At 41.2% G+C, this 19,030-nt stretch overlaps 1 protein-coding gene across 2 annotated transcripts in view; it reads left to right on the plus strand.

The window, feature by feature from the left end:
* Nucleotides 1–18,748, plus strand: part of cacna1g (calcium channel, voltage-dependent, T type, alpha 1G subunit) — a 315,144-nt gene extending 296,396 nt beyond the window's left edge. For both annotated transcript variants that reach the window (XM_073026745.1, XM_073026746.1), the window contains one exon: nucleotides 17,226–18,748. In XM_073026745.1, coding sequence (XP_072882846.1) covers nucleotides 17,226–18,071 — 846 coding nt within the window. In that variant the 3' untranslated portion in view covers nucleotides 18,072–18,748. The remainder of the gene's footprint in view (nucleotides 1–17,225) is intronic.
* Nucleotides 18,749–19,030: the final 282 nt, after the last annotated feature.

Consider the following 19,030-nt stretch of genomic DNA (forward strand, 5'->3'; position numbering starts at 1 on the left):
GTGGTATCCCCTTTGGATACTGCTGACCTATCAGGGCACAGCAGCAGCAGCCAGGCTAATGGCACTGTGGCCACCTCTGAGGATCAGCAGGAAAGCGTAAAGTCAGGCAGAGCAATAGTGATAGGAGACAACGGATATGAGATATGGTATAACGCCAGGTTAATGTGCTGTCTCTCAGGTCCGAGTGTCAAGGTGTCTCAGAATGGCCACAGAATATTCTCAAGAAGGAGGGTGAGCAGCCAGAAGTCATAATGTATTTTGGCACAGACGATAGAGGTAGAAAGGAGAAGAGATCCTCTGCAGTGAAGATAGGGATTTAGAGAAGAGGCTGAAAAGCTGGACCTCCAAGGTAGCAATCTCTGGGTTACTTCCAGTGCCACATGCTAGTCAGGGTAGGGATAGAATGATAGTATAGATGAATGAGTGGCTGAGGAAATGGTGCAGAAGGCATGGTTTCAAATTTCTGGATCATTTGGATCTTTTCTGGGGAAGATATGATCTGTACAAAAAGAGTGAGCAGCACCTGATGACGAGAGGGACCAATATCCTTGTGGACAAGTTTGCTAGAGCTGTTGGGGAGGGCTTAAAATAAGTTGGCAAGGGGATGGGAGCCATAGTAATAGGTCTGAGGATGGGACAGTTGGCATACATGTAAATGCAGTGTGTAGTGAGACTATAAGGAAGGATGTTAGGACAAAATTGAAGTCAGTGGAATGAATTGAAGTGTAACAAGGGGCTAAATCAAACAGGGTGATGAATACAGGAATGAAGGTGTTACACTTTAATGCACACAGCATACAGAATAAAGTAGATGATCTAACAAGTTAGAAATTTGCAGGCATGACGTTGTAGGCATCACTGAGTCATGCTTGAAGGAAGATCATAGTTGGGAGCTTAACATCCAAGGATATACATTGTATCAAAAAGACAGCAGGAACGCAGAGGGGGTGATGTTGCTCTCTTGATAAAAAGAGAAATAAAATCCTTAGAGAGAAGTGATATCAGATCGAAAGATGTAGAATCCTTGTGGGTAAAGTTAAGAAACTGCAAGAGTAAAAAGAGTTATATACAGGCCTCCAAACAGTGGCCAGGATGTGGGATATAAATTATAAGCGGGGTTTAAAAAAGGTATGTAGAAAAGGCAATGTTACAGTTGTCATGTGGAGTTTCAACATGCAGATAAATTGAGGAAATCATGTTGGTGCTGGGTCCGAAGAGAAGGAATTTGTAGAATACCTATTGGATGGCTTTTTAAAGCAGCTTGTGGTTGAGCTCAGTAGGGGAAAGGAAATTCTGGATTGGATGTTGTTAAGCTCCATAATCAAACCAGACTTGATTAGGGAGCTTAAGGTAAAGAAACCGTTAGGAGACAGTGATCATAATATGATAAAATTCACCCCGCAGTTTGAGAGGAAGAAGATAAAGTCAGATGTATCAGTATTACAGAGGAGCTGGCCTAAGTTAATTGAAAGGGGACAGTAACAGGGATGATGGCAGAACAGCATTGGCTGGAGTTTCTGCAGGCAATTCAGAAGGTGCAGGATAGATACATCCCAAAGACGAAGGAAGTATTGTAAAGGAAGGATGAAGCAACTGTGGCTGACAAGGTAAGTCAAAGACAGCATAAAAGGAAAAGGGAGAGCATATAATACAGCAAAAATATTAGAGGATTGGGAAGATTAAAAAAACAACATAATATAGCAAAAATTAATAGGAAGTTAGAAGATTAGGATCGTTTAAAGAAACAACAGAAGGACAGAAAAGGTAAAATATGAAGGTAACCTAGCAAAAATATAAAAGAGGTTATCAAGTGAATTTTTCAAATATACATAAAAGAGAGATGAGAGTGGATATCAGACCTCTGGAAAATGACACTGGGGAGGTAGTTACGAGTGACAAAGGAATGGCAGACAAACTGAATGTATTTTGCGTCAGTCTTCACTGTAGAAAACACCAGTAGTAAGCCAGACATTTGAGAGTGACAGGACAGAGGTAAGTGTAGTTGCTATTACTAAGGGGAGGGTGCTTAGGATGCTGAAAGATCTGAAAGTAGATAGGTCACTACATCCCAAGGTTCTGAAAGAAGTAGTTGAAGAGATTGTGGAGTCATTCATATTGATCTTTCAAGGATCACTAAATTCTGGAATGTTTCCAGGAAACTGGAAAATTGCAAATGTCATTCCACTCTTTAAGAAGGAAAGGAGGCAAAAGAAAGGAAATTATAGTCCAGTTAGTCTGACTTTAGTGGTCAGTAGGATATTAGAGTCCGCTATTAAGGATGATGTTTTGGGGTATTTGGATGCACACAATAAAATAGGTCAAAGTCGGCATGGTTTCCTTAAGGGGAACTCATACTTGACAAATTTATTGGAAGTTTTTGAGGAAATAACAGGCAGCCTAGACAAAGGAGAGTCAGTAGATGTTGTTTACTTGAATTTTCAGAAGGCCTTTGACAAGATGCTATACAGGAGGCTGCTTAACAAGATAAGGGCCCGTGGTATTACAGGAAAGATACCAGCATGGAGAGATGATTGGCTGTCTGGCAGGAGGCAAAGAGACGAGGCCTATTCTAGTTGGCTGCTGATAACCAGTGGTGTTCCACAGGGTTCAGTGTTAGGACTGCTTCATTTCATGTTAGTTGTTGATGATTTGGATGATGGAATTAATGGCTTAATAGCCAAGTTTGCAGACAATACGAAAATAGGTGGAGGGGCAGGTAGATTGAGGGAACAGGGAGTCTACAGAAGGACTTAGACAAATTAAGAGAATAGGCAAAGCAGTGGCAGATGGAATATAGCGTAGGGAAGTATATAGTCATGCACTTTGATAGAAGGAATAAAGGCTTAAACTATTTTCTAAACAGAGAAAATTCAGAAATCTGTGATATAGAGGGTCTTGGGAGTCCTTGTAAGTTAACAATGTTAGCATTCATTTCAAGAGGACTGGAATAGAAGAGCAAGGATGAAATGCTGAGGCTTTATAAGGCATTAGTCGGACTGCACTTGATGTATTGTGAATAGTTTTGGTCCTTATTTAGGAAAGGATGTGCTGACATTGGGGAGGGTACAGAGGAGGTTCACAAGAATGATTCCAGGATTGAAAAGGTTAACATATGAGGAGTGTTTGTTAGCTCTGGGCCTATATCCCACAGAGCTTAAAAGAATGGGGGTGGGGGGGGGTTCTCATTGAATATTGAAATGTTGGCAGTGTGACAAAGTTGCAATATTGACAGAGTGGATATGGAGAGGATATTTTCTATAGTGGATGAGCCTAGCACCAGAGGGCACAGACTCAGAATAGAGGAACATCCATTTAGAACAGAGATGAGGAGGAATTTCTTTTGCCAGAGGGTGGAATTCATTGCCACAGACAGCTGTGGAGGCCAGGTCATTGAGTATATTGAAATGGGATCTTCTTGATTAGTCTGTGCATCAAAGGGAGAAGCAGGGGAATGTGTTGAGTTGGATAATAAGTCAGTCAGAAAGGTGGAGCAGATTCAAAGGACTGAATGGCCAATTTCTGCTCCTGTAGCTTATAATATATTGAATGCAAAGGCTGGTGGTATGCTTTTCATCAGCTTTCAATGGCAGATGTAGGTAAATACTGATTTGCCAAGTAAGCACAGTACAGCTCACCACTGGCATCCCTTCCTAGCACAGAATGCTGTTATCAAATCCCCATCATATATATGTTTTTTATCATGTACTCATCTTGTTCTGCATACTAGCTGTCCTGTGTAGGGTTTTCGAACGTCCATTGCTTTTTGTGTAATCCCATCCTGTCCTGTGTTGTGTTATCATGTGCACATTTGACCTTGTGTACAGTTCCCACATACTCCACCACATCCCATGTCCTGTTCTCACATTGCCTTTCCCTTCATTTGTATTGATATCATGTATCCATCCCATCTTTTGTTCTGCAACATGCAATTATCTTGTCGTGTGGGCTCAATCATCATAATGGAGCAAATTTTGCTGTGACAACCTATAATTTATCAGTGAAGCTATTTGCTGCCTTGTTTACAATAATGAATGCGCTGATTGTAAATTGTACATTTGTCTATAAAAGATGAAAAGAAGAGTAGATTGACTATTTGGGCCAGCCCAGAAACTCTAGTGCTCCCAGTGACTAAACTAAGTTGGTGTTGCTGCTGGTACTTGTGCCTATTTTATTGCTACAAATATCACCAGTCATTGAAAGGGAACTGCATTTTTCTGAAATGAAAAGTGTGTAGTGTAGGGGACTGAGCTCTGGCAGTGGTTTACCAAAGAAATTAAGCAGCTGGGTTGCAGGGATGAGGGGAAAGATTTCCAAGAAGGATCAATGTGTCAATCAGTTCTAGTTCTTCTCCACTGCTACCTGAGGATATGCTTGTTACTGTCCCATCATTCAACTAGTACTCTTTAACTCAAAATCTATCAAACTGTTGAAGAGTAATTGTTAAAGTGCTCGAGGAAAATTGAAGATCAAATTTACCCTTACTCAAAGCACAGATGCAGAGAACTCAGTGCAAAATTGCACCCTGTGTTTTTCTCTCCATTCTATAGGATGACATGATAGTTCAACATCAGCAATCACCGATCAGGGTTCAATTCCTGCCACTGTCTGTAAAGAATTTGTATGTTCTCCCCATGAACATGTGGGATTCCTGCAGATGTTCCCGTTTCCCTGGCACCAGAAGTGTAGTGACGCAATCCTCAGACTGTGTTGGTTGTTGCCACAAAACGATGCATTTCCCCGTATGTTTCGATATACTGTATGTGTGACAAATTAAGCTAATCTTATCCTTATTCTGGTTGATAATGGAAATTTGTAAAGTTGGATTTACAGTATGTTCATACCTGGTGTAGGCACACTTGAATCTCCACTCCATAGTCCTATAAATCCTGAGTACTGCTCTTCAAGAATTGTCTAATATCTAATAATAATAATAATAATAATAATAAACTCTAATATTATTCCTATTTCATTTCTATCTCAACTTCAGTCCTTCTTTCCTCCAAAAATGCCAGGAGTCAATAATAAGATGAAAACAGAGCTCTTGGAGCTTTTGGTCTGTCTGAATCAATGACTTCTTGGAAAACAGTTCTAAGTCATTGAGGGTTTTAGTACCTCTTAGCTGGGAAAGTGTCAGAAGTTGCTTAGAGTTTGCACATTAATAAATATTTAATGCATTAGATTATAAAAGTCAAAGTCATCTGAGACCAAGGTCAGGCCACCTCAGTTTAACCACATTTAGAGAATTGTATTCAGTTCTGGTTGCTCCATTACAGGAAGGATGTTCAGGCTTTGAAGGGATTGCAGAAGAGGGTTATCACGATAGAGACTATTAGCTATAAGGAAGGGTTGGACAAATTTGATCATTTTCTCTGGAGTGTCCAAGGTTGAAGGGTAACTTGATAGAAGTATATAAAATTAATGGGAAACATAGAGAGGCTAGATATTCAGTCTCTTACCCAGGGGAGAAGTGTCAAATGTTAGAGGGCATAGCTTAAGGGAGATATGTGAGGCACATTTTTTACACAGAGAGTGATAAGTGAATGGAAGCAGACATGGTAGTAGTGTTTCTGAGACTTTTAGATGAAGGGAATGCAGGGACATGGATCACGTGCAGGCAAATGAGATTTGTTTCATTTGACATCATGGTCAGCATGGCCATTATGGACAAAAGGGCCTGTTCTTGTGTTGAACTGTGCAGTCTTCTGTTTCCTATGTTCTCCCACTGATCAAATAACCACTGTCATGGTTTGCATGTGAGAGCTGTTTTGTGGTCAAGAACAGAACCTCTGCATGAGCTATTATTGTTATTCACAAGATTGGCATTAATTTCTTGTATAGTCTAATTATTTATAATCTAAGTAGAGGGAAGTCTCATTTGCCAAGCTTTTAAGATCCCATGTTATACCAAACTACCCATAATTTGGCTCAAAAGGGGTACCTTGCTCAGAGAGGAGATGTAGAAAACAAAAGAGATTGATAAAGGAAAAGTGTCTTCTACTGCAGTCAAGATACAGTCAAGGACAGTGGAGTAGGACTTCTTAGATTCTTTGCCTAATGCAGGGAGCTATGTAGAGACATGGATCCTTCGAGTAATGCAGCAGGGAAGCAGGCTTTTCAACCCGACTCATCCATGCTAACATGGTGCCCACCAAGCTGGTCCCTTTTGTCCACGTATTTCCCTTCAAGCTGCACCACCCAGCAACCCCTAATTTAACCCTAGCCTAATCGCTGGACAATTTACAATGACCGAATAACTTAGCAACCAGTAAGTCTTTGGACGGTGAGAGGAAACCAGAGCAGCAAGAGAAAAACTCATGTGGTCAGGGGGAGAGCATACAAACTCCTTACAGGCAGCAGCAGAAATTGAAGCGAGGTCACTGATACTATAACGCGTTGTGCTAACTACTAAGCCACCATGCTGCCAATATCTCTCTACTCCTAAATGTTTTCTATCCATGTACTTATCCAAATGTCTTTTAAATATTGTTATTGTACCTGCCTCAAACTTTTTCTCTGGCAGCTCATTCCATGTATGCACCACACTATGCATAAAGAAGTTGCCCTTCTAATCTTAAACCTAGCCATCAGGTTTCTAGTTCCTCGTCCCTGGAAAAAAGACTATGTGAGTTCATCCTATACCTGCCGCACTTTTATACACCTCTATCTATGAGGTCGCCTCTCAATCTCCTACAATCCAAGGAATAAAGTCCTACCCTGACCAACCTCTCCCTAAAACTTGGGCCCTCAAGTCCTGGCAGCATCCTTGTAAATTTTCTCTGCACTCTTTCCAGTTTAGTGATGTCTTTCCTACTGATAGATAGATACTTTATTGATCCCCAAGGAAATCACAGTGTCACAGTTGTATTACAAGTACACTGATATACAAATATTAGAAGAGAAGTTCAGAAAGACTAAAAAATTAAGTTACCACAAACAGTCTAACAGGAGGGAGTCATCATTTGCCCGTCTATAGATTGACTCATTATAGAGCCTAATGGCCAAGGGTAAGAATGACCTCATATATCACTCCTTGGAGCAGCGCAGTTGTCTTAGCCTATGACTAAAAGTGCTCGTCTGTTCAGCCAAGGTGGCATGCAGAGGGTGAGAAACGTTGTCTAGAGTTGCCAGGATTTTCTGTAGGGTCCTTTGTTCTACCACAGCCTCCAGTGTGTCCAGTTTGACTCCTATAAATGAGCCAGCCTGTCATCATTTTATTGAGCTTCTTGGCATCACCCATGTTGATGCCATTGCCCCAGCACATTGTGCTGGCAACAACAGACTGCTAGAACATGTGAAGGAGAGGCCTGCATACTCCAAAGGACCTCAGTCTCCTCTGGAAGTAGAGGTGACTCTGGCCCTTCTTGTACACAGCCTCTGTGTTGGTGCTGCACTCAAGTCTGTCATCCAGATGTACCCCCAGGTACTTTGTAGGTCCTCACCATCAGTACTAACAGGGAACAGTGCAGGCTTCCTCTTCCTAAAATCCATTACCATCTCCTTTGTCTTACTGATGTTAAGCTGCAGATGATTCAGCTTGCACTATTTGACAAAGTCCTGCTCCTGGGCCCAGTATTCATCCTCCCATCTTCCCTCTATACATCCAACTACTGCTGAGTCATCAGGGAATTTTTGCAGATGACAAGACTTAGTGGTGTATCTAAAGTCCGAGGTATACAGGGTAAACAGGAAGGGAACCAGTACAGTCATCTGTGGGACCCATGTGTTGCTTATAGCCATGTCTGACACACAGCTCTGAAGCCACACAAACTGTGGTCTGCCAATCAGGTAGTCCATTATCCAGGATACAAAGGAAGTGCCAACCTGCATTGAAAGGAGCTTTTCCCCAGCAATGAGGGCTGTGTGGTATTGAAAGGAGCTTTTCCCCAGCAATGAGGGCTGTGTGGTATTGAAAGGAGCTTTTCCCCCAGCAATGAGGGCTGTATGGTATTGAAAGGAGCTTTTCCCCCAGCAATGAGGGCTGTATGGTATTGAAAGGAGCTTTTCCCCCAGCAATGAGGGCTGTATGGTATTGAAAGGAGCTTTTCCCCAGCAACGAGGGCTGTATGGTATTGAAGGCATTTGAGAAATCACAGTGCTGCCCTGTTTATCCAAGTGTGAGTAGGTTCTGTTCAGCGGGTAGTTGGCTGCATTGCTGACTCTAGTGTGCTCCTGGTAGGCAAACTGAAAGGGACTGAGGAAAATACAAAATACTAAAAGTAGAAATGGTCTCATTTTGCAGAACCGAAATAATGCCTTTCATCCTGGCAAATTCTATCAATAAAGGACATTGAAAAAAATCTACAAGTATACTGCATAGTTGGAACTAGTAGAATGCAGGCTAATGGATGATTACACACTTCTGATTAAAGTGTACAAAGGAAATTTGATGCAAAAGCCAATGTTTTACTGAGAGCATGTTTAAGATTGATGGCCTCTTGGTTCTGACGAAGTCATTGAGCTGAAATGTTAATGGACCATTTTCTCCACAGCTGCTGCCTGATTTGCTGTGAACTTCCACCAGTTTTCAATTCAATTATTCATTCTGTACTTAAGTTTCTAGCATAAAGAATGACAGCAGACAAGAAACAGACTGGAAGATTTGTTTTATGATCTAGGAATTAATTTTATCTGGAAGAAGAGATCACTTGTTCTTTTCAGACATTTTTAATATTTAGTATATTTGAAGAAATGTATTTTGATTTGTTGCACTTGCATTATTATTTTATTTTACATTTCTCTGTCTTCCTTTTCTCTTTCTTTTATGTGTGTCCAACAGTCTTCAACTTTTTTCCATCTGGGGTCTCTCTCTAATATATCTGTCCATCACCGAAACTCTTGCTAACTCATTTCTAATCTATATCAGCTCCTACCCTCCCCTCTAATATAGCAATGTCACTATCACCACTGCACCTCTGTTAACATGGAGAGCTTGCCTCCTTTGTGTTTTTACGCTGTGCTACCTACAAGCTGTATTAACACTGGGTCTTTCCATTTCTTCAGTATTAATGTATCTGGGTATGACAGTTGACAGACTTAACACCAGTTTTTTATTAGCTTTTTAGACTGTTATGCCATGTATTTCATGCAAAAATTTGTGTTTGCTATAATACTAATTTTATTTAAAATGTGTGTCAAAAAATCTTACATTCGCAAGTAAGTCCACTAATTCCACTGAATAAAAGAAACACACCTATCAAAATTTAAAGAACAGTAGAGCTATTAAAAATATATGAAGAATAAGGATAACTTTTACTTTCTGCGTGACGCACAAAGGTGGGACTGATTCACATGGCTACTATATATTCTTTCTCAATTTTCATTTCCATTAATTTCACTTCCACAGATCTATAATGAGCTGGTGAATGCATCAGCATTTTTAAACAAAGTGACAAGTATCCTTCAGTGGACCTTACTTCAAAGTTTCTCCAAAAAATTGCTCATATGCCTGGCAAGCATGCTCCTACATAAATAAGAATATAACATTGTGTTATCTTGTTAAATCAGTGTGTTATCCACTACCTGTTGCCACTAAGTCATGTAGAACAGGCAGAGTTAGTTGGGTTGCTGATAAATATTCTGTGTGTGTTGTTCTGGATCTCCAGCATCTGCAGAATTTCTTGTGTTTAGGAATTTACTTGAGATGCCCATACTGATTGCTTCTGTGCAAACATATGTGGAGAGGCAAGTAGCATTGAGGAAGCAAGGAGCTTGCAGAAGAACTTGTACAGATTAGGAGAATGGGCAAAGTAGGGGCAGATGAAATACAGAATAGGAAAGTGTATGGTCATAAACTTTGGTAGAAGGATTATAGATGTAGACTATTTTCTAAATGGGAGCTAATTGTGAAATTGGAGTTGCAGAAAAACTTATGAGTCCTAATGCAGGATTCCTTCAAGGTTAACTTGCAGATTGAGTCAATAGTAAGGAGCACAAATGCTATGCTAACAGTCATTTTAAGAAGACTATAATATAACAGCAAGAACGTTATGCTTGCTTTATATTCAAGTCAGATCACATTTAAGACCATAAGACATAGGAGCAGAATTAGGCCATTTGGCCCATTGAGTCTGCTTCACCATTCAATCATAACTGATCCTTTATTTTTTATCTCCTTCTCAACCCCAGTTCCCAGCCTTCTCTCCGTAACCTTTGATGCCATGTCCAATCAAGAACCTATCAATCTCTGCCTTAAATACACCCAACGACCTGGCCTCCACAGCTGCCTGTGGCAACAAGTTCCATAAATTCACCACCCTCTGGCTAAGGAAATTTCTCCACCTCTCTGTTTTGAAAGGGTGCCTCTCTATCCTGAGGCAGTGCCCTCTTGTCCTAGACTCTCCCACCATGGGAAACGTCCTTTCGACATCTACTCTGTCTAGGCCTTTCAATATTCAAAAGGTTTCAATGAGATTCACTCCTCATCCTTCTGAATTCCAGCAAGTACAGACACAGAGCCATCAAACATTCCTTGTATGATAACCCTTTCATTCCTGGAATCATCCTTGTGAACCTCCTCTGGACCTTCTCCAATGCCAGCACATCTTTTCTAAGATGAAGGGCCCAAAACTGTTCACAGTACTCAAGGTGAGGCCTTACCAGTGCCTTATAAAGCCTCAGCATCACATCCCTGCTGTTGCATTCTAGACCTCTTGAAATGAATGCTAACATGGCATTTGCCTTCCTCACCACCGACTTGACCTGTAAGTTAACCTTTAGGGTATTCTTCAAGTATATTCTCCCAAGTCCCTTTGCATCTCAGATTTTTGTATTTTCTCCCTCTTTAGAAAATAGTCTGCACATTTATTTCAACTACCAAAGTGCTTGACCATGCATTTTCCAGCATTGTATTTCATTTGCCACTTTCTTGCCCGTTCTCCTAATCTAACTAAGTCCTTCTGCATCCTACCTCTTTCCACAACACTACCTGCCCCTCCACCAATCTTTATATCATCTGCAAATTTGGCAACAAAGCTATCTATTCTTAGAACATTTATATACAGCATAAAAAGAAATGGTCCCAACACCGACCCCTGCGGAACACCACTGAACACTGGCAGCCAACCAGAAAACAATCCTTTTATTCCCACTCACTGCCTTCTTCCAATCAGCCAATGATCTAACCATGTTAGTAACTTTCCTGTAATACCATGGGCTCTTAACTTGGTAAGCAGCCTCATGTGTGGCACCTTGTCAAAGGCCTTATGGAAGTCCAAATCTACAACATCCCCTTTATCTATCCTACTTGTAATCTCCTCAAAGAATTCCAACAGGTTCATCAGGTGGGATTATCCATGAAGGAAACCATGCTGACTTTGTACTATCTTGTCCTGTGTCACCAAGTACTTCATCACCTCATCCTTAACAATTGACTCTAACATGTTACCAACCACTGCAGTCAGGCTAACTGGTCTATAATTTCCTTTCTGCTGCCTTCCTCTTTCTTAAAGAGTGGAGTGACATTTGCAATTTTCCAGTCCTCTGGCACCATGCCAGAGTCCAGTGATTTTTGAAAGATCATTTCTAAAGCCACCACAATCTCTAACGCTACCTCCTTCAGAACCCTAGAGTGCAGTTCATCTGGTCTGGGTGATTTAGGTCTTTTAGCTTTTTTTCTTGTAATAGTAACTGCACCCACTTCCTTCACACACTACATCAGGCATACTGCTTGTGTCTTCCACAGTGAAGACAGGAGTGAAGAAAGGAGGGAGGGAGAAAATAGAGAACTATCGACCTGTCAGCCTAACATTGGTGGTGGGAAAGATGCTAGAGTCCATTATTAAAGATGAAATACTGGCATATCTAGATAGCAGTGATAGGATTGGGGCGAGCCAGCATGGATTTACCAAGGGTAAATCATGCTTGACTAATCTATTGGAGTTTTTCGAGGATGTAACCAGGAAGTTAGACAAGGGAGATCCAGTGGATGTAGTGTACCTCGATTTTCAGAAGGCATTTGATAAGGTCCCACATAGGAGATTGGTGGGTAAAATCAAAGCTTACGGCATTGGGGGGAAGACATTGACATGGATAGAAAACTGGTTGGCAGATAGAAAGCAAAGGGTAGCGGTGAATGGGTGTTTCTCGGAATGGCAGGTGGTGACTAGTGGGGTGCCACAGGGCTCGGTATTGGGACCACAGCTGTTTACGATTTACGTCAACGATTTAGATGAAGGCATTGAGAATAACATCAGCAAGTTTGCTGATGATACTAAGCTGGGTGGCAGTGTGACATGCGATGAGGATGTTAGGAGAATTCAGGATGACTTGAATAGGTTGGGTGAGTGGGCAGATACTTGTCAGATGACGTTTAATATGAATAAGTGTGAGGTTATCCACTTTGGGGGTAAGAACAGGAAGGCAGATTATTATCTGAGCGGTGTAGAGTTAGGTAAGGGAGAAATACAAAGAGATCTAGGAGTCCCTGTTCATCGGTCACTGAAGGTGAATGAGCAAGTGCAGCAGGCAGTGAAGAAGGCTAATGGAATGTTGGCCTTTATTACAAAGGGAATTGAGTACAAGAGCAAGGAAATCCTCTTGCATTTGTACAGGGCCCTGGTGAGACCACACCTGGAGTATTGTGTACAGTTTTGGTCTCCAGGGTTAAGGAAGGACATCCTGGCTGTAGAGGAAGTGCAGCGTAGATTCACAAGGTTAATTCCTGGGATGTCAGGACTGTCTTACGCAGAGAGGTTAGAGAGACTGGGCTTGTAAACGCTGGAATTAAGGAGATTGAGAGGGGATCTGATTGAAACATATAAGATTATTAAGAGATTGGACAAGATAGAGGCAGGAAATATGTTCCAGATGCTGGGAGAGTCCAGTACCAGAGGGCATGGTTTGAGAATAAGGGGTAGGTCATTTAGGACAGAGTTAAGGAAAAACTTCTTCTCCCAGAGAGTTGTGGGGCTCTGGAATGCACTGCCTCAGAAGGCAGTGGAGGCCAATTCTCTGGATACTTTCAAGAAGGAGCTAGATAGGTATCTTATGGATAGGGAAATCAAGGGATATAGGGACAAGGCAGGAACTGGGTATTGATAGCAGATGATCAGCCATGATCTCAAAATGGCGGTGCAGGCTCGAAAAGCCAAATGGTCTACTTCTGCACCTATTGTCTATTGACTGATGCGAAATACTCACTTAGTTCATCAGCTTTCTCGTTGTCCCCCGTTATTATTTCTCCTGCCTCATTTTCTAGTGTTCCTATGTCCATTCTCATTTCTCTTATTTTTAACATACTTTGAAAAACTTTTAGTTTGATATTATTTGCTAGCTTGCTTTCATATTTCGCCTTTTCCTTTCTAATTATATTTTTAATTGTTCTCTGTAGGTTTTTAAAAACTTCCCAATCCTCTATCTTCCCATTAATTTTTGCTTTGTTGTATGCCCTTTCTTTTGCTTTTACAATAGCTTTGACTTCCTTTGTCAGCCACGATTGTACTATTTTACCATTTGAGTATTTCTTCATTCTTGGAATACAGATGTCCTGCACCTTCCTCATTTCCCCCAGAAACACATGCCATTGCTGCTCTGCTGAAATCCCTGCCAGCAGCAACTTCCAATTTACTTTGGTCAACTCCTCTCTCATACCACTGTAATTTCCCTTTCTCCACAGAAATTCTGCTGCATCAGACTTTACTTTCTCCCTAGCAAATTTCAAGTTGAACTCAATCATATTGTGATCACTGGTTCCTAAGGGTTCTTTTACCTTAAGCTCCCTGATCGCCTCTGGTTCATTACATAACACACACTCCAGTATAGCTGATCTCTTAAGCTCAACAACGAACTGCTCTAAAAAGCCATCTCTTAGGCATTCAACAAACTCACTCTCTTGAGAACCTTTACCAACCTAATTTTCCCAATCGACCTGCATGTTAAAATCTCCCATGACTGCCATAACATTGCCCCTCAGACTCGCCTTTTCTATTTCCTGTTGTAATCTGCGGTCCACCTCCCGGCCACTGTTGAGTGACCTATATATAACTGCCATCAACGTCCTTTTACCCTTGCAGTTTCTTAACTCAACCCACAAGGATTCAACATCTTCTGATCCTATGTCACATCTTTCCATTCTTTACCATAACAGCCACACCATCCCCTCTGCCTACCTTCCTATCCCTCCAATATAACATGTAACCTTGGACATTCAGCTCCCAACTACAAACATCCTTCACCCACGATTCAGTAATGGCCACAACATGATACCTGGCAATCTGTAATAGTGTAACAAGATCATCCGCCTTATTTCTTATACTACGCACATTTAGATACAACACCTTAAGTACCATATTTGCTATCCTTTCTGATTCTGCATCCATAATGTTTTGATACTCAGCCTTTTGGTTGCAACTAAGTCCCATCACTTACCTGCCCTTCCTGACAGTCTGACTGCACGCTATCTTTGGTGTATTGTAAGCAGTTTTGGGCCCCTTTTCTAAGGATGTGCTGGAATCGGAAAGGATCCAGAGGAGGTTTACGAGAATGATCCTTGAAATGAAAAGGTTAATGCATGAAGAGCATTTGATGACTCTGGCTCTGTACTCTAGACTTTAGAAGAATAAAGGGAGAATCACATTGAAACCTACCAAATATTGAAATGCATGGAGTGGATGTTTCCAATAGTGGGAGTGTCCAAGTTCAGAGGCACAGCTTCAGAATAGAAGGAGTCCCTCTAGAACTGAGATGAGGAGGAATTTCTTTAGCTAGAGGGTGGTAAATCCGTGGAATTCATTGCTACAGACAGCTGTGGAGGCCAAGTCATTGGGTATATTTAAAGTGGTGGTTGCCAGGTCCTTGATTGGTAAGAGCATAAAGGTCATGGGAGGAGGCAGGAGAATGCAGTTGAAAGAGAAAACAGATCAATCATGATCGAATGGTAGAGCAAACTTGATGAGACAAGTGGTCTATTTCTACTGCTATGTCTTATGGACATGGTCTATAAACCGTGTGTGGGCACTCTGTCAGAACAAGATGCATTCAGCTGTAATTTAATCTCACCTCACCAGCTCTACACAGAATTTACTCAGTCTTTATAACTTTCTTTTTCTTTAGTCTCTTCCATAGACTGGAAGCATTTTAAGTCACAGGAGGGCTGGATGAATGCGACATTACATGACGTGCATTATGTGGCTCTGGAAGTTCTAAACTGTCTTTGGTACTTGCCAACCTCATGGGCAGCGTGGGTGTCAGTGTCCAGGAGCTGCTCAGCAACCAAAAACCAATCGAGGTGTTGGTCAAAAAGCCAGCGTGTGGTGGTTAGCACAACACTTTACAGTACCAGTAACCCGGGTTCAATTCCCACCGCTGCCTGTAAGGAATGTGTAAACTCTCCCCTGGCCACATGGGATGCTCTGGTTTCTTCCCACATTCCAAAGACATTCCAGTTGGTCATTCTAAGTTGTCCCAGATTAGACTAGGATTAAATCGGAGGATTTCTAGGCAGCGTGACTCAATGAGCCAGAAGGGCCTATTCCATTCTGTATCTCAAGAAATAATCTTCAGCTGAATAAGAAAAAGGAGCACATGTAATGTCCATTCATCCAGCACTCCTGTAACCTAAAATGTTTCCAGTCCAGCACTCCCTCCAGATATTATGAGGGAGGTGTGCAAAGAATGCCATCAAGTGGAGTCATCTGTCTCACAGAATGCCATCTGTCTGTCTTTCCTCATCCAACAATAAAATGTGTACCTTCTTTGAAATGAACTTGACGACTCTTAGCTCCTGTTCTCAATCTTTATCAGTTTCTTTAGTCTTCCATAGATGTGTTTTATGGCTAAGATTCAATTCTTCAGTTTGTCACTGAAGAATTGAATCTTAGCCATAGAACACGTCTATGGAAGAAACTAAAGAAAAAAAGTGATAAAATTGAAAACAGATACCAAAAGAAAACAAGCCAGCAATCTGCTGAGTCCTCATACCTCATACCATCACTGGCACATTATAGACCTTTGAATTTAAAAATAAGAAACAAGTCAGAGAATTTAGGGCTTCCCCTCCATCTCAGTACCTCCAAATACCACTATCCTTGCCTGCACCTGAACCCACCTGTCCAGAATTCTGCATCAAAATTGGTATTTTCAAGGCAGGTTTGGTGAACAGGAACACCTGTCCATAAGAGCCACCACACTCCCATAATTCATTTTCCAGCTTCTTTTTTCCTTGGATTTCAAATCTGAGCATAAAGTCCTCAGGTTTACCCATGATATTTGGAAAAAGGTAAAGATACATGTGTTGCCAAGTAAAAAGCAAAGATTATTATAAGTGGACGTCTTAAAAGGTATTGATACCATGAGAATAAGTGTCCATGAATCATTAAAATGATGGCAATAGTACTTGGCTAATTCCTTTACACTTCACTGTAAGTGCTGATTCCCTATCACCTACTGAATATCAGCTAACAGGCTACTAAATATGAACAGCAATCCCTCTTACAACTTTGTCTAATTACCAAATATTCACACAGAACACTTGGATAATGGAGAGTGGAACATTCTGGGCATGCCCAAGGCCCAATACTACTTAAAGAAGCTGGGAGTGTTGATGCATGCATTGCAGCCTTACCAGTTGCATAGGATGCATCAGGAGGTTTCAGGTCACCAGTACAAGTGCATTGCTATGCTCGATCTTGCAACATTGATGAAGGTAATGAGGAAGTTTCACTCATACCAGAGAAGTATTTGTTCTCTCAACCTCTGGCAAGCCCACTCAGTTATAGATACAGCCTACTGAGCTGGACAGCCAGAAAAATTACTGCACTGTTTGAACAGGGTGGTGGAAATTACAACATGACTCTGGCATTTTACCCACAGCCATGTTAGTTACCATCCTCATGCAGTCTCATTCGTTGTCCAAAAGGCAAAGGTTTACATAACACTCTCTGGATTTGGGAATATATTATGTCATCATAAGTACCAAATTAAGACCATTCTTTCTTCCAAATATAAGAAGATTCAAAATTTCTCATTTCCAGTTAATTACGTCCAGTAACTCCATTATAGAATCACTTAGTACCAATATTTAATTAGTTCATTTAATGTCCTAATCAATACTGACAAACACATTAAATTATGTAGCACATTAAAGCTTTTAGAATTTGCACAAAACACTTTACGTGTTATTATTCAAATTATTTAATAGAGCACCATAAAAACTTAACAGTTGTAATCATACTAATCTATATTGTCCTGTTCTGTTCCTCCCACTCCCTACACTTTAACATCCAACTTAGGTTGCTATAACAAATGACTCTCTGGATCCACTGTACACGGAGTCTAAGGAAAACTTGCAGATGCAGTCTAACGAACCATCATCCTTAAATGTGTCTGTACCCTGTGTGTCTGCTGTGCAACCATCTATGGTGTTAGTGCCTGCCTCACCCAAAACACCAACCAAACACAGTGTCCACATTCAACAACACAGCCATAACCAGTGCAACATTACTAACTATGTGACTTCACCACGTCACTTTCGGAATCCGTTCAGGGAACACCCTGATTCTGCGGACCAGGAAGTCTCACAAATCAACAGCAGCAACAAGAGAGCTTCCAAACCTCCAATGTGCCCCCCACTACCCACAAAAGTCTGCAGCAGTACAGGAAACCTCACAATGAAAGACATAAAAAAGTTCTACAGTGTAGACACACAAGGATTCTTGACCAAGCCCACATCGTGGTTAAATGATCCTCGGAGACATTCAATTGAAATCTGCTCCTCTGTTGAAGCAAGCCCTCAGCACCATTTCTCCTCGACATCCTGTTGTGCCATCAGCCAAGCAGTGTCAGAACTGGGTAGTCTGCAAACAGTGCGGCAAAAGCAGAAAATGAGCCCTCCCTGCATTTCGATAGACCCGCCAGAGGGCAGACACACTACACTGCAAGGTACGCACGGACAAATGTCTTCTAGTGACATGTGCTTGAGAAGGCGTGCTCTATCCTGTGACTCTGCACCTCACAAGGATTCTGTGGACCTTGCAGACCCAGCACCTCCTGAAAGCACGCCCACCTCTCCATCCTCAGCAAGGGATTTGCTGACTCTTCCCAGCTTTTCCTTGGATCAGACTGAGGCAGACCTCTGAATGAGATTGTTTATTTGTTTTAGTTGCCAAAAAGACTATTTCTTTTCCATTCCTAGCATCAACCAAGAACTCTGCATTCTGACAGGCACTGGAAGTCGAGCCTCCACCAACTCCCCTAACCCCATCCAAACAGTAACCAAGGGTGTGGAGCCCTCCTGATGCTGCTTTACCTTGCATTCAAGCAGATGGGTGACTATACGTGTAGTCCAGTGCAGTGGAGCGTCACTTTTGTTTGATGCTAATGGTATTTTCATTTGAAATTGGAGGTAATATGCCAAGTGGCAATATTTTCTCAAAAAGTATCAGTACATTCCAGAGTTTACTTTGGATCTCAGATCGAGACAATTAACAATGGGCTTGTCATCAGCATCCCCAGAATGTTTTAAAGTGTTAATTAAAACTAATTTTTTAAAGTCCAGTTGAGTTGGTCAGGACATTTTCTTTATTCCTTTTAAGGCACAGAGCAAGGATCCAGTCATTAATATATTTAGGAAAGAGATTTATAAATAAAGTAACCAACAATATTTACTCTGTCTGTGTGCTTAAGTGAACTTATTGGATGCTGGTATCAAAAAATGGCACTCCACTGTAACAGTGACTCTTATGGTTATCTAAATTTGTAAAAGATGGCATAACCGTGAGACAATATTAAAATGCAGTTGTTGTTATGGGTTATACTTATGTTGTGGGGTCCTATGTTTCCAGAGTTTTTTCTCATTTTTACTTATTTATTTATCAATTGATTGGCTTCTTGCATCATTGGTTTAATTTTAACTACTCATATTAGTTTGTTAAATTAATGACATTTATATTTTTAAAAACTCAAATGAACTTGTCATTTCTTAAACCATATTGACTGCAGGCAACTCTCTGGGTTCTGAGGAATTAATCTGCAAGTGATGCCTGGAGTTAATGTTTCTCCAATTATGAAATGAATAGAGTTCATTTCAGTTCATACG

The sequence above is a fragment of the Hemitrygon akajei genome, chromosome 22 (genome assembly GCF_048418815.1).
Source record: "Hemitrygon akajei chromosome 22, sHemAka1.3, whole genome shotgun sequence".
NCBI classification, from domain to species: Eukaryota; Metazoa; Chordata; class Chondrichthyes; order Myliobatiformes; family Dasyatidae; genus Hemitrygon; species Hemitrygon akajei.